General features: G+C 42.8%; 1 protein-coding gene across 7 annotated transcripts in view; it reads left to right on the top strand.

The window, feature by feature from the left end:
- ncor1 (nuclear receptor corepressor 1) overlaps positions 1-11127 on the top strand; it is a 101468-nt gene extending 90341 nt beyond the window's left edge. For 6 of the 7 annotated variants that reach the window (XM_029120759.2, XM_013134453.4, XM_029120754.2 and 3 more), the window contains 11 exons: positions 1346-1484; positions 2437-2921; positions 3906-4085; positions 4943-5091; positions 6232-6470; positions 6630-6776; positions 7310-7452; positions 7739-7792; positions 7913-8101; positions 8258-8437; positions 8601-11127. In XM_029120759.2, the coding sequence (XP_028976592.2) occupies positions 1346-1484; positions 2437-2921; positions 3906-4085; positions 4943-5091; positions 6232-6470; positions 6630-6776; positions 7310-7452; positions 7739-7792; positions 7913-8101; positions 8258-8437; positions 8601-8800 (2105 nt within the window). In that variant the 3' untranslated portion in view covers positions 8801-11127. The remainder of the gene's footprint in view (positions 1-1345; positions 1485-2436; positions 2922-3905; positions 4086-4942; positions 5092-6231; positions 6471-6629; positions 6777-7309; positions 7453-7738; positions 7793-7912; positions 8102-8257; positions 8438-8600) is intronic. The other variant, XM_029120758.2, reaches the window with a different exon arrangement.
- Positions 11128-13425: the final 2298 nt, after the last annotated feature.

The raw sequence follows: 13425 nt of genomic DNA, 5'->3' as shown, positions 1-13425 counted from the left end.
GGAATTAACATTTTTTAAGTTTAACACAAACCTAACACCACAAAGACCTTGCGTGCCATGTCTTATATAAATAAATCAAAGAATACAACGTAGATTGTTGTATAGCATACACTTGCGGCAGTCCTTTCACACCTGCATTCCCGGTTCATTCGTGCTGCTTTTTGAAGGAACATTTTTGGACCCATGTGAGGTAACAACCCAGCCCTCGGTTTAAACCCATGTGAGGTAACAACACAGCCCTCGGTTTAAACCCATGTGAGGTAACAACACAGCCCTCGGTTTAAACCCATGTGAGGTAACAGCACAGCCCTCAGTTTAAACCCATGTGAGGTAACAACACAGCCCTCAGTTTAAACCCATGTGCGGTAACAACATAGCCCTCAGTTTAAACCCATGTGCGGTAACAACACAGCCCTCAGTTTAAACCCATGTGAGGTAACAACACAGCCCTCAGTTTAAACCCATGTGAGGTAACAACACAGCCCTCAGTTTAAACCCATGTGAGGTAACAACACAGCCCTCAGTTTAAACCCATGTGAGGTAACAACACAGCCCTCAGTTTAAACCCATGTGCGGTAACAACACAGCCCTCAGTTTAAACCCATGTGAGGTAACAACACAGCCCTCAGTTTAAACCCATGTGAGGTAACAACACAGCCCTCAGTTTAAACCCATGTGAGGTAACAGCACAGCCCTCAGTTTAAACCCATGTGAGGTAACAGCACAGCCCTCAGTTTAAACCCATGTGAGGTAACAGCACAGCCCTCAGTTTAAACCCATGTGAGGTAACAGCACAGCCCTCAGTTTGTCACAGTTGAAGATATGACATTATATGAGTTTATGACTGACCTTGATACCAACTGTTTTACATCAGAGCCATTACAAAAATCTGTTGTGTGGAGTTTTCAAAATGTCCCCTGATTGTTTAGGCCTCTGATTGCTTAGGTCTCGCTGTGTAGTGCAATGTAACATTTATTTTACAGGATGCCCTCCATTTACTGGGGCATTAAACCTTTTACTTTCTGATCTATACTCCAGAGGTTAGAATTTTGAAATCAAGTAATTACTACAACGTTAAACATACATCATCAATGAAGACAAGTGAGCCAATTCCAATAGCCACCATACATGATGTCCTATTTAACCAAATTTCACAAATGTGGTGTGGATCTTGGGCAGTTCCTTACAAAACAGAAATGTGTTTATTAGGCTCGAACCTGGGTAAATAGATGCTCTCACGTGATATTTTAATGTAACCTGTTTTTTGCAGTGGTAGAAAGCAATTATTTTCTTTCATCCTTTGTGAGTTTTCTTTTCTTAAAGTCAACTCTGGTTTTTGCCATAGGTCAAGGTCAGCCAGATAGACCAGGTAGTCGTGGGTACCTGCGTAGCCCCTCCCCCTCTTTGAGGTCCCAGGAAGCCCAACAGCAGCGGCCCAGCATCTTCCAGGGAGCCAACAGCAAGGGTGTCATCACCCCTCTCATGTGAGTCTGAGCCGGCTCTAGTCGAGTTTGAATGTGGATGTTTGTGTGTGTTAATCCTGCCTCGTAACCACACATTCTCTCCCACATAGAAGAAAAGAGAAACTTGTTAGTTTTTTTTAAGCTTGCAGAATGTTCTTTGTCACAGCTCGCTGTTACCAAGCACATAAGTTAACAAGTTAGTGTGGATGTGGTATTTCTTTTTAAATGTTAAACCGCACAATATATCTGAACCTGCAGTAAATATGCCTGCCTTCACTAAATGCACCGGCCTTCACCAAATGCGCCGGCCTTCACCAAATGCGCCGGCCTTCACCAAATGCGCCGGCCTTCACCAAATGCGCCGGCCTTCACCAAATGCGCCGGCCTTCACCAAATGCGCCGGCCTTCACCAAATGCGCCGGCCTTCACCACATGCGCCGGCCTTCACTAAATGTGTTGGCCAAATTGTGCGGGCTCCCTTTCTCTGTATTGGTCTGTCCATGAAATTCCCCCCCCAAAAATGGCAAATGGTGAATACATTCATACTATTTAGAAGATGTCGCTCTTCAAGATCTTAGCAACAATATAAGGTTATTTACCAGGAACACAGTAACTGTTCCTGAGTGGCCAAGTGACATTTCTAACTGACATCAGTTTTAAGTATGTTTTAAGCACTTTCTAGACACGATCTCCAACCTCGTGACAGAAGCTTGACTTTTAGAAAGATTAATAGGTAAATAGGGCATAATCCAGGTGTCCAAAGCTTTTTGAGACTCAGATTCATCCACTTATTTTAATGTTATTTTCATTTTACATTAAAGAGGATTTTGTGGAGATCGCTGTCCTCAAAAATCAAAGTGACTGATACCAGCTGCCGACTGACAATATTACTCTCTCTCTCACACACACACACACACACACACACTCCGTATACGTGTAATGGTTATGGTGAACATCCCTGCACCCCTTTCAGGCCGTCTACAGCAGCAGCCCAGGCAGGAGCCCGTTACAGCACTGCAGCCGACGCCCTCGCTGCCCTGGTGGACGCCGCCGCCTCTGCTCCTCAGATGGACGTCAGCAAGGCCAAGGACCCCTCCAAGGCCAAGGACCCCTCCAAGGCCGACCGAGACGCTGACATCTCATCCTCCTCGGCAGCCCGGCGGCAGCATGAGCAGCAGCAGCAGGAGGCGGACAGGCGCTCCATGCAGTCCCCCTACGGCCCGGTGTCCCTGCCAGGGGGGAAGCCCCACACAGGCTACGCCGAGGGCCAAGCTGGTCCCCAGGGGGGCAAGGACAAGGCCCCCCCCACCAAGTCTCGCATCGAGGAGGAGCTGAGGACAAGAGGAAAGACTACCATAACAGCTGCCAACTTCATCGATGTCATCATCACTCGCCAGATTGCCTCAGACAAGGACTCCAGGGAGAGAGGGTCCCAGAGCTCTGACTCCTCCAGCAGCTGTGAGTCTTTTCGGATTCTTTGGGATTCTTGTTTGGACGACCTGAAATTGATTCTTAAAATCCAGAAAAAGACTTTAGAAATGTATGGATTTCCACTTTGCTGCTGTTAAATGAGTGTGGGGTTACAGTAGAGCAAGAACCAACCGACATGACGCTGCTAGTATGATGCGTGTTGTGGCATTCCTTTGTGGTGACTCGCTTAACTGTATCGTTCAGTCCAAGGGATTGCAACGGTACATCAGTGGTTTCGTTTGTGGTCCTCCAGCAAAGCACTACAACCAACGGCTGTTTACATTCGCAGATATAATAGATCCAGCCCGGCAGAAATATAAATACAGGTTTATAACTGTACACAGGTTGCAATCATAAATCCAGATAGTTGATTGTTTGTGATGATACATGCATATTTCTGTGATAATGTACACAGATGTATTGTTAAAAGAAATAAAGCCTGCCAGCAGTTTTACTGATTATTGGGTGCAGGATAATGAATGCAGTTAATCAATAATCTATTGTGATGATATTCAATCTGGCAAGGCTGTCTTGCTTTCAGGCTTTTAAAGTTAACTAATAAACAAAGATTTGAGCTAGAAACTCAATCTTGACAAACTTGTACATACATTTCCTACTCCTTATATGCAGTTTTAGTGACCTACATAACTTCTTCACATGCTGATATTTACTTGGGTATTGTTGTGAACATACATTTTCTAACTATCTAGCCACTAAGGTAAAAAGGTACCTAGCCAGCCAGAGCGTGTATCTCATCAAAGTTCTTTCTAGTTGCTGCATTTTTATAACCAAGATATTTAGAAAAGTGTCACAGAATATACTGTTGTCATGTATTTGTATTGAGTAACAGTTGATTTTGGTTGTCTTACCCCTTTAAAATGTTAAATTAAATCAGGCAAATACCTGAAACTGATAATATAGCTTCATGTCTGCGAGCGGCCTGTTTTTAAAGTGTATGTGTTTGTCCTGCAGTGTCATCCAGCCGGTACGAGAACCCCAGTGGGGGAGCCATTGAGGTCATCAGCCCAGCCAACTCTCCAGCCCAGGCTCAGCTGGAGAAGCAGCAGCAGGACGACAGGGACCGGGCCGACAGGGACCGGGCCGACAGGGACCGGGCCGACAGGGACCGGGCTGTACAGGCGGCAGCACAAGGTGACAACATAGTACACAGTATATATTCTGTAGTCCCCACTCCACACAGGCTAAGTGAGGTTAAATTGGCACTGCTACTTTACCACAGTCAGCCTTCAACCACTTAATTAGTCTGAAACATAATTTCCTAGACTGTCTCAAACTGCACAGGTAAAAACCTGTTGTAGCGGGTGATGACCGAGAACTACTGGAAGGGATTTGAACGCTGAGGCTGTACACGCTTCAAGTTAGTTTTAACAGTGTTTGCAGAATACTGTGGCTATTTAACCATTTTGAAAAAAATATGAAAGATTTAATGATCACTTTATAGAAAGCATGAAATTCCCCATTGCTGAACATAACTGCTTGTCATTAAACTACTCACTACAAAGAATATCCCTTGCAGAGTTGTTTTTTTGTAAGAGTCTGTTATTGATTTGACTATAATTCCCACAGTGGAGGGTAATGTAGATAGTGAACAAATTGAAAGCTCAGTAGAAACAGTAGATTTACATTAAATCTCAATGTCTTGCTCTGAATTCATGTCACCAGCTGGTGTTTGTTCTCCACACCATTCCTGGGGGAGCTGTGTGCGTGTGTTTACCTTAGTGGACACTTGGCCAACGACTAGTAACCTTGTCATTTGAGTATGGCAGACAGTGCAAGTAGAGCAGGCAACCCAATTCCATTCCCCGCTATATATTTTGTTAGCTGGTGACAAATGTACAGTAGACCAGCTGCTGTTACATACAGTACAGTGCTAGCCCTTCTTACACTGTCCCCCATACATCATCCTCCTCTTCTCCCTCCCTTTCCCTTTTCAATACCATCCCATTAATGTGTGTGTGTGTCTGTGTGTGTGTAATATTCTCACTCAGCAGCTGGCATCCGTCCCTTTGACATGAGCCGCTACCGACCCTCACTGGAGTCACAGCAGCCCCCTTCTTCCCAGGCTGAAGGAGGATACTCCCAGTCCCAGCACGTCCCTAAGACTCACCGAGTCATGACCCTAGCTGACCACATCTCGGTAAGACGCACTGATAGCTTTCCATGTTTGAATGCTATTTGATACTATTTGATTATTCTGGCCAATCAGTGTAATATTTCAATCCCAGATACTGTATCTGTGCCAGGAGCCATTGTTCATCAGGTTTGTTTTACAAAAACATGTAGGATATCAGGCAGATCTGTAGTCGCCTCCCCTATCTTATTGTGGATGACATTTAGGGCCTGTTCACACTACAAGTGTCTCATGAATTTTGAGTTACTCAGCAACACTAGCTAGCTACTGGTGGGGACATATTAGCTTGACATTAGTTAGCTCGCAGGTAATGTTAGACAAATCATGTTCAGAGCAGGTTTTGAAATGTCGTCCTGGTAACTCTTGTTCATGTGAATCGGCCCTTAGCTAATACAGAAGATAAAATTCCTAAATTTCTCTGACTCTAGCCAGTGTACACCACAATTAATAAGTCTACTCATACAGGCAGAAATCAAACGGTTGTCTCTGAAACTGATTTTATTTTTGAACACTCCTAACATTAATTACTTGGTAGTCTTACTCTGAGTAATGTTTTTGCACTAAACAAAAATATATTCACAATCCCATGAAGCCTTGTTTGAATGCTGCCGTTTACAACAAAAAATAAACTCATATGGATTCATGAGAAAATATATTTAGTATCTCTACGATGGTGCTTGGATGTGTACTGAGTTGTTTTGAAGTGTTTTGGAAAGGTGTATAACATTCCTAGACACCTTCATATTGTCTTCAAGTCTATGACTAGTGATGGCTAAGGACCCCTCCAATTACCTATAAAAGAGCAAAAAATAAGCAGTTTAGGAGGGATTAACTGCAAGCACAGAAGTGGCTTGTTAAAAATGACAACAGTAAAGGGCTGAAGAATATAAAATATTTAAATTGGGCACTTCTGCTTCTCAAGCACCATTAATCATCTGAAATAACTGTTTGATGAAGTACAGCTGCTTTGGCTGAGTGATGGTATCTTGAGTGACCTATCGACAGAATGGTGAATGGCGAGCTCAATAACTCCGACAACGGCCTTTCCTGGCCCTCTTAAGCAAAAAAATAAACCCAACATGAGCATATTCATTGGGAATAAGGCCTTCTGATCGGCAGTCTCCTTGTCCTCTGTTTCCTTTACAGCATATCATCACCCAGGACTTTGCCAGGAACCAAGACCCTCCACAGTCCTCCACCACCATCTCCTCTGCCACCCCTACATTCCAGAACACCCAGCAGCCTGTGTCGAGCTCAGACGCCGGGGGCCGGTCCAAGGGCCCCAGCCGCTACAGCCCAGAGAACCAGACACCGTCACACCACCACCAGAGACCCCCACCCAGCAGAGTGTCTCCAGAGAATGCACCCGACAAGCCCAGGGCCAGGTATGCTAACAGCACGCGCCAGTAAGCCTCAGAATCTGTGTTTAAGTAGTACCTCCATTTTAAAAAGACTAATCTCTCTAATGAACGCAACCCTGGTGGTGCACACCTGTTTGTTCGGTCAGGTTCTCACATCCCTTTCTTCCCCTGTCCGTGTCTCAGGCCTGGTAAATCCCCTGACCGGGGTGTCAGGGGAGTGTTGGAGAGCTATGAGCCTATCTCCCCCCCACAGAACTACCAGGAGAAACAACAGGAGGCCAGGGAGCAGCAGCAGTCCCAGAGACGAGACGCTGACCAGCCTGAGATGAGGTGTGTAGTACTGGCATATTTTATGTAGCGGGTGCACTTTTTTGTTGGTTTCCCTAAACATTGGCTTTCAGTATTATGATCTGACAAGGGGTGCCCCAAACTAAAAAAATAAAAACATTTTATAATGTGTATTTTTCCTAATAAACACAGATCATGATCTAAAATGGTAGGTCGGGATAGCTTTGATTTCCAAATCTATGGAAATGTTTGGGTTTTTATGAAGTAGTGTGTGTTTGTCTTAACTTACACACTCACACAGATATTAGCATAAAAAAAAACATCTCCGCTTCAACCTAGCCACTGAGGTCAACGTTGCTTTCTAATGTCAACTTGTGAGAGCTTGTTGACCAAACACTTTTTCATGTCTACATGTATTTGTGTGTGGAGACATTGGATCCCTTGTCCTGGAACATTGACTCATGGCCCTGTAGGCAGCTGTGACACCTTTGACATGCTATCCGAATGGAGACGGGGAGGTGTCAGCCCTCTGCTGCCTGACTCCTAACCCAGTGCTGGCCTTTCTCTGGTTACAGGGGTGACTCTCGTTCCCCTGGCAGTGTCAGCTACCTTCCCTCCTTCTTCACCAAGCTGGAGAACACCTCCCCCATGGTGAAATCCAAGAAGCAGGAGATATTTCGGAAGCTGAACTCTTCTGGTGTCGGTGATTCTGATGTTGGTAAGTGGGCTCTCTTCTCAACATCCTTAACTATCAAGCTTGCCATACTGGATATCAAATGAAATTTGATCGATCTCTGCTATTCTAAAATAAAATTTGATGGATCTCAATATATAATAGGATCTTATCTGTGCAATGAATTAACATTTTTCAAAGAGAAAACATTGCAATAGGAAGGCATATTGTAAATGATAAAACAAAGTAGTTTACTCTTTTATTGGAATTTTGGTTTTCGGACAGACTTTTTGTTTTGCTAACTAAACTCTGCTTTCATTTCTCCTTTCAGGAAATGCACAACCAGGCACAGAGATCTTCAATTTGCCAGCTGTGACCAGCTCAAGTGAGTACAGATATTTCTAACACAATAGCATTTAATTGTCCCCATTAAAAACTGTCAGCTATACCAGAACTGTTTAAACCAGCCACATATCCTGATCCTCTGTGTGTTTCGGCCATCCAGGCAGTGTGAACCCCAGGAACAACTCCTTCAGTGACCCGGCCAGTAACCTGGGCCTAGAGGATATTATTCGCAAAGCCCTGATGGGCAACCTGGATGAAAGGCCAGAGGACCACCAGGGACGGCTTCAGCCCAGCTCTAACGCTCCCAGCAGCGAGGCCCGCCAGGAGGCTAACCCCTCACCTAGCATTGGTCAGTGGAAAATAACTAACCCACAGAAACTGTTATACACAAATAATTGGTTCAATGGGCCTCGGAGTCTGTGATATCTAGACATTTGCACCGTATTCAGATACACCTCACCAGATTAATTACTAACATGTTTGTACTTCTCTGATTATCCAACAGGCAAACAAAAACTGCAGAGCAAAGCCAACAGCCGAAAGTCCAAGTCGCCCAACCCAGGCCAGACGTACGCGGCAGCAGCAGGAGGGGAGCGGCCTTCTTCTGTCTCCTCCGTCCACTCAGAGGGAGATTACCACCGGCAGCCCCCGGTCTGGGCCTGGGAGGACCGGCCATCGTCTACAGGTACCTATAAACCACGTCCGCCTCTGTACCATTCCACATTAACACGCACACACTGGATTTTAGTTTCTTGTTTCACCAGCCCAAAATGTCTAGCCATCCAAATAAGATGATGTACGACAGGTGAATTCCCATAACAACAGTCCTGTGTCACTTTACCCTCCAGGCTCCATGCAGTTTGCCTTTAATCCCCTTACCATGCGCATGCTGAGCAGCACGCCCCCGACCTCCATGGCCTCCCCCTCCATGCAGGCCCAGCAGCCCCCACCTGGAGGTGCTCCAGGGGCTCAACAGCAACAGCGTGTATGGGAGCGGGAGCCCCTACTGTCGGAGCAATATGAGACCCTGTCAGACAGCGACGATTGAGCACAGCCACTATAGTCCTAGCTACCCCCCCCCCCCCCCCCAGCCTAAACCAGAGGAAGGCCAGGCCTCTCGTATAGGCCTGCCTGCCCACCCCCTAACCTAAAAATGGCCTCACTCACTGGTGCTGATGGAGTGTGGCAAGAACAGGGGTGTGGTGTTGTACTTTTGGTGCAACAGCGCCTTCTGGCTGCCAGCAGGAAGAAAGGTAGCGAGTGAATTCTGACAGGCAGGATTCTTCAGGGTAGATAAACTGACTCCCTTTATGTCCAGAAGCTTAGACGGACACAGCCTGTCAGGACAGAGAACGCCTGAGCGGAAGATATTACGTAAAGATGAAGAACTTGTAAAAAAAAAAAAAATAAGGAAAAAAAAAGTTTTCGTTCTATTTCTGTAAAGAAAGGCTTTTGTCAAATCATTATATGTAAATAGAGTAACCTTTTGCAGTGTTTTTTTTTCTTTTTTCTTAACTTGATAATTTTGCATTTTAATGATGCTTTTAAATGGATCCACTTTGTTTTTGAATGATTAGGGGAGAAGAGGGGTTTCATCTTAAATATGACAGTAGGTCTCTCCCTGTCCATCTCTTACTCCCCATCCTATCTAGCACCACAGTAAAACTGAGAGACACAGAACCTGTGGAGTGTACTTGATAATGAGCGGAGCACAGAAATGTAGGAGGCTCCCTGTCCACCAGACCACCAAGCACCACCAAAGCCTGAACATTGTGGAAATAAAGCGAATGACACAAACAGACATATTGACATTTAAATTACGTGTTTGTAATTTGACACCTGTCTTTACAGCACTGTGGAAGATGAATGGATGTAATTATTTCCGCTGATCTAGAACTCAAAGAAAGTTTTTGTCAGGCTGTCCTCGCACCCTTGGCAAAACAAAAATGTTTTTGGAACAAGTTGAGAACACTGGTGTAAGAGCAAGCAGAAAGGTGAAGGAAGACCAAGCTTGATGTTGTCCAAGTTTTTTCTTCTCATGACTACTTCTGGGCCCGTGTTGATCTGAATTCTGTAATTGAGCCAGTTGTTTTTGGATTAAGCTGACCACCACCCTGGTGGGTGTTCTGTATGTCACACAGTCAGACCCAGAGCTGTCTCTATGGTTCCCAACCAGTACAGAATGACTTAATACTCTGCAGCCCAGGTTGTCATGGTAACTAAAGTATGTCAGGAACCTTTCATCTTTAGAGAAGGTTCACCCATGTCTTGTGGCTGGAGAATACGAAGGCAGCTCAAAAAAAAATAATTCTCAGAGATTATACGTTGGTGTTTTGTAGCTTTTGTTTTGTTTCTGTAGACCCTCTATCTTTTTTTTTTTTTTTTTTATAATGTCCTGGCATAAAAAAAAGTATCTGTGTGACAACTAACCAAACATAAAGAATGGTCTGCACCATTGTTGCACTTTTTGCTTTATAATCTTTGACAACAAAAGCATACTACCTATTGTAACTTATTCAAGCTCCGCAGAGGACTGTACTAAGATGTGCTTTGACTTTGCCTATCACTCATGGAAACCTGGATGTTTATGACTGAGTCCCTGTTTTCTAATGTAGGTGGTACATGGTTTTTGTAGTGTGACATGCATTGCAGTTTTACTTTTTTATATGGTACAGTCCAGATATTAAGGAAGAGTTGCTTTTTTGCTGTTATTCAAGTCCATGGGCTCAAATCTATTCTCTCTTAATATCTAAGATGAATATCAACGGTTGTTGTCAACAGATATGTAGCTTCTTTCTATTTTGGATTATGACTAGGTCAACATCGATGATGACAGTAATGTTAAATTTTAAGTCCTTTTTTGGATGTGTTAAAACATACCATATTTTTTGTTTCTCTCAGCTTTTGCTTTGCTTCAATAACAACCCCAATCTGCTATGAATTTGTATTTTTTTCTGCTTTTGAATTAAGTCCCAGAACTGATGTTCAGATAAAGTTCTGTGATCTTCAACATCGGTGTTATTCATCCTATTTTTGATGGGATGACAAATGTTTACAACGGCAAAACTTGAATAAAAGAAAAAAAATTGTGCATTTCTTCAGCTTTCTGTCTGTTTCCAAATGGCACCCTATTCCCTTTATACTCCACTACTTTTGACCAGAGCTTGTGTACCATATAGGAAATAGGGTCCATTAGGGAGGCTCCCAATCTGTTAATCATCCAGTGGTAACTTTTTTTGCCTGTTTAAAATTTGAGACTTGAAAACCCATGTATCCCATGATGTTGAAATGCAATGTTTGCATCGCACAATGTCTCTTAGTAGTCTATTGCAAGAGTTCAGACCAATCAATAAAGTGGATCAGTTCTCCACCTTTCTGAAATGTGTGTGCATTTTTTTTCTCTGATTTGGAATTGGCTTACAACCATTTAAAATTCGAACTAAAGACCAACAGACGGTAGATCAGGGCAAAATGGGTACCGAGTGGAGGTGTGTCAGTACCAAAATGGGTACCGAGTGGAGGCTGAATGCTAGTAAGGTGGCAGCTGACCCGATTGCTCAGCTCTTCCGGTCCAATCCATGTGTAACAATCCACTGGCTGGAACGTGGGAAGTCAGGTAGGTAGGTGGGCAGGTATCCCCCAGGGTCGGTACCTCTTATCTAGCTGCCTCTGTTTTTAAGCCGGGTAGCTAATTAGCCCCTTAAGTCCAGAATGAGGATCGTGGTTAGGGCCAGGTAGCTAGGTCAGTCCTCTTGGACACACGAGGTGCTCCCATCAACAGATGTTCATTAGTGATTCTATTCAATTATGCATGCATGAATAATATATAACACTTCAGGACCAAAGTGAAAGGTTTAAATAAAGCTTGTTATTTGCAAAAGTCAGAGACTACATCTTTTTCCCTGATTGCATGAGCTAATATTAAATTAATTACTAATACATGTCCTGTAGCATAGTCTGCTTAATAAATATATAATTTGTTGATGTGAAAACGCAAGGAGGGATTATAGCCTTTGCAACTATTGACTTCAGTCATATGTTTATTTCCTGAACATTTATTTAATATATGAACACAACATTGTAATTTTTTAAAGTCACTAACCCTCCACCTTAAAAGTTGGATCTGTGATACAGTTGTGCTCATAAGTTTGCATACCTTGGCACCTCATTTTGGCATTGATTTAGAAAATATGACTAATCAAAAATAAATTAAAATAATGATAGTGATCTTATAAAGCCATTTATCACGTAGTTCTTTGGCTCCTTTTTAAATTAAAAAGATAACAGAAATCACCCTAATGGCCCTGATCAAAAGTTTAAATACCCTTGAATGTTTGGCCTTGTTTCAGACACACAAAGTGACACAAACAGGTGAAAATGGCAATTAAAGTTGAATTTCCCACACCTGTGGCTTTTAAAATTACAATTAGTGTCTTTGTATAAATAGTCAATGAGTTTGTTAGCTCTCATGTGGATGCACTGAGCATGCTAGATACTGAGCCAGGGGGAGCAGAAAAGAACTGTCAAAAGACCTGTGTAAAAAGGTAATGGAACTTTATAAAGCTGGAAAAGGATATAAAAAGATTTCCAAAGCCTTGCAAATGCCAGTCAGTATTGTTCAATCACTTATTAAGAAGTGGAAAATTCAGGGATCTCTTGATACCAATCCAAGGTCAGGTAGACCAAGGAAGATTTCAGCCAAAACTGCCAGAAGAATTGTTTGCGATACAAAGAAAAACCTCAGGAGAAATACAGGCTGCTCTGGAAAAAGACGGTGTGGTTGTTTCAAGGAGCACAATGCAACGATACTTGAACAAAAATTAGCTGCACGGTCGAGTAGCCAGAAAGAAGCCTTTATTGCGCTAATGCCACAAAAAAGCCTGGTTACAATATGCCCGACAACAACTTACAGCCTCTGGTAATTTGACTGGACGCTGTCATTGATGCTAAAGGGGGCATGCAGACACTTGAACAGTTAATTTTCTTCTTTGTTGCCATGTTTTGTTTTATGATTCTGCCATTCTGTTATGACCTACAGTTGAATGTGAATCCCATAAGAAATAAAATAAATGTTTTGCCTGCTCACTCATGTTTTATTTACAATGGTACATGTATTACCAATTCTCCAAGGGTATGCAAACTTTTGAGCACAAGTGTAATCATGTCTATGAACATATCTGTTCATCTTTATTTACTGAGCTGAACATAGCCCAGCTCTGTTATGACAAAGGGTCTGAATACTTATGTGCATCAGATATTTCCATTGTTTATTATCAAAAGATTTTAACATATTTCTAATAAGTAGTTTGCTTTGTCAGTTTGGGTTATTGTGTGTAGATTGTTAGCAAACTAAATTTAATCTAAGATTAATTCTGTAAAACAACAGAATGTAGAGAAATATAAGGGGTCTGACTACATTCCCAAAGTATTTGTTGTTACTGTATATAAAAACAAATATATATTATTAATACAGAAGTATCATAGCACCAAGTCCTGGTGGATAAAAATCTAGGAGGATCTTGTTTAAAAAAAAAAAGAAATAATTCCAAGTTACTGATCATAAACTTGTTCTCTTTTTCAGGCTGAAAATCCCCCTGCTATTGTCAATTATCTGTTAGAGAATAAAAAACTATTTACAATGTTGAATTCATAAAAATAGTTAACAACAGTATT

The sequence above is a fragment of the Esox lucius genome, chromosome 7, assembly GCF_011004845.1.
Source record: "Esox lucius isolate fEsoLuc1 chromosome 7, fEsoLuc1.pri, whole genome shotgun sequence".
Lineage (NCBI taxonomy): Eukaryota > Metazoa > Chordata > Actinopteri > Esociformes > Esocidae > Esox > Esox lucius.
The sequence above is the reverse complement of the archived record's forward strand: the minus strand, read 5'-3'. Positions and strand labels throughout refer to the sequence as shown.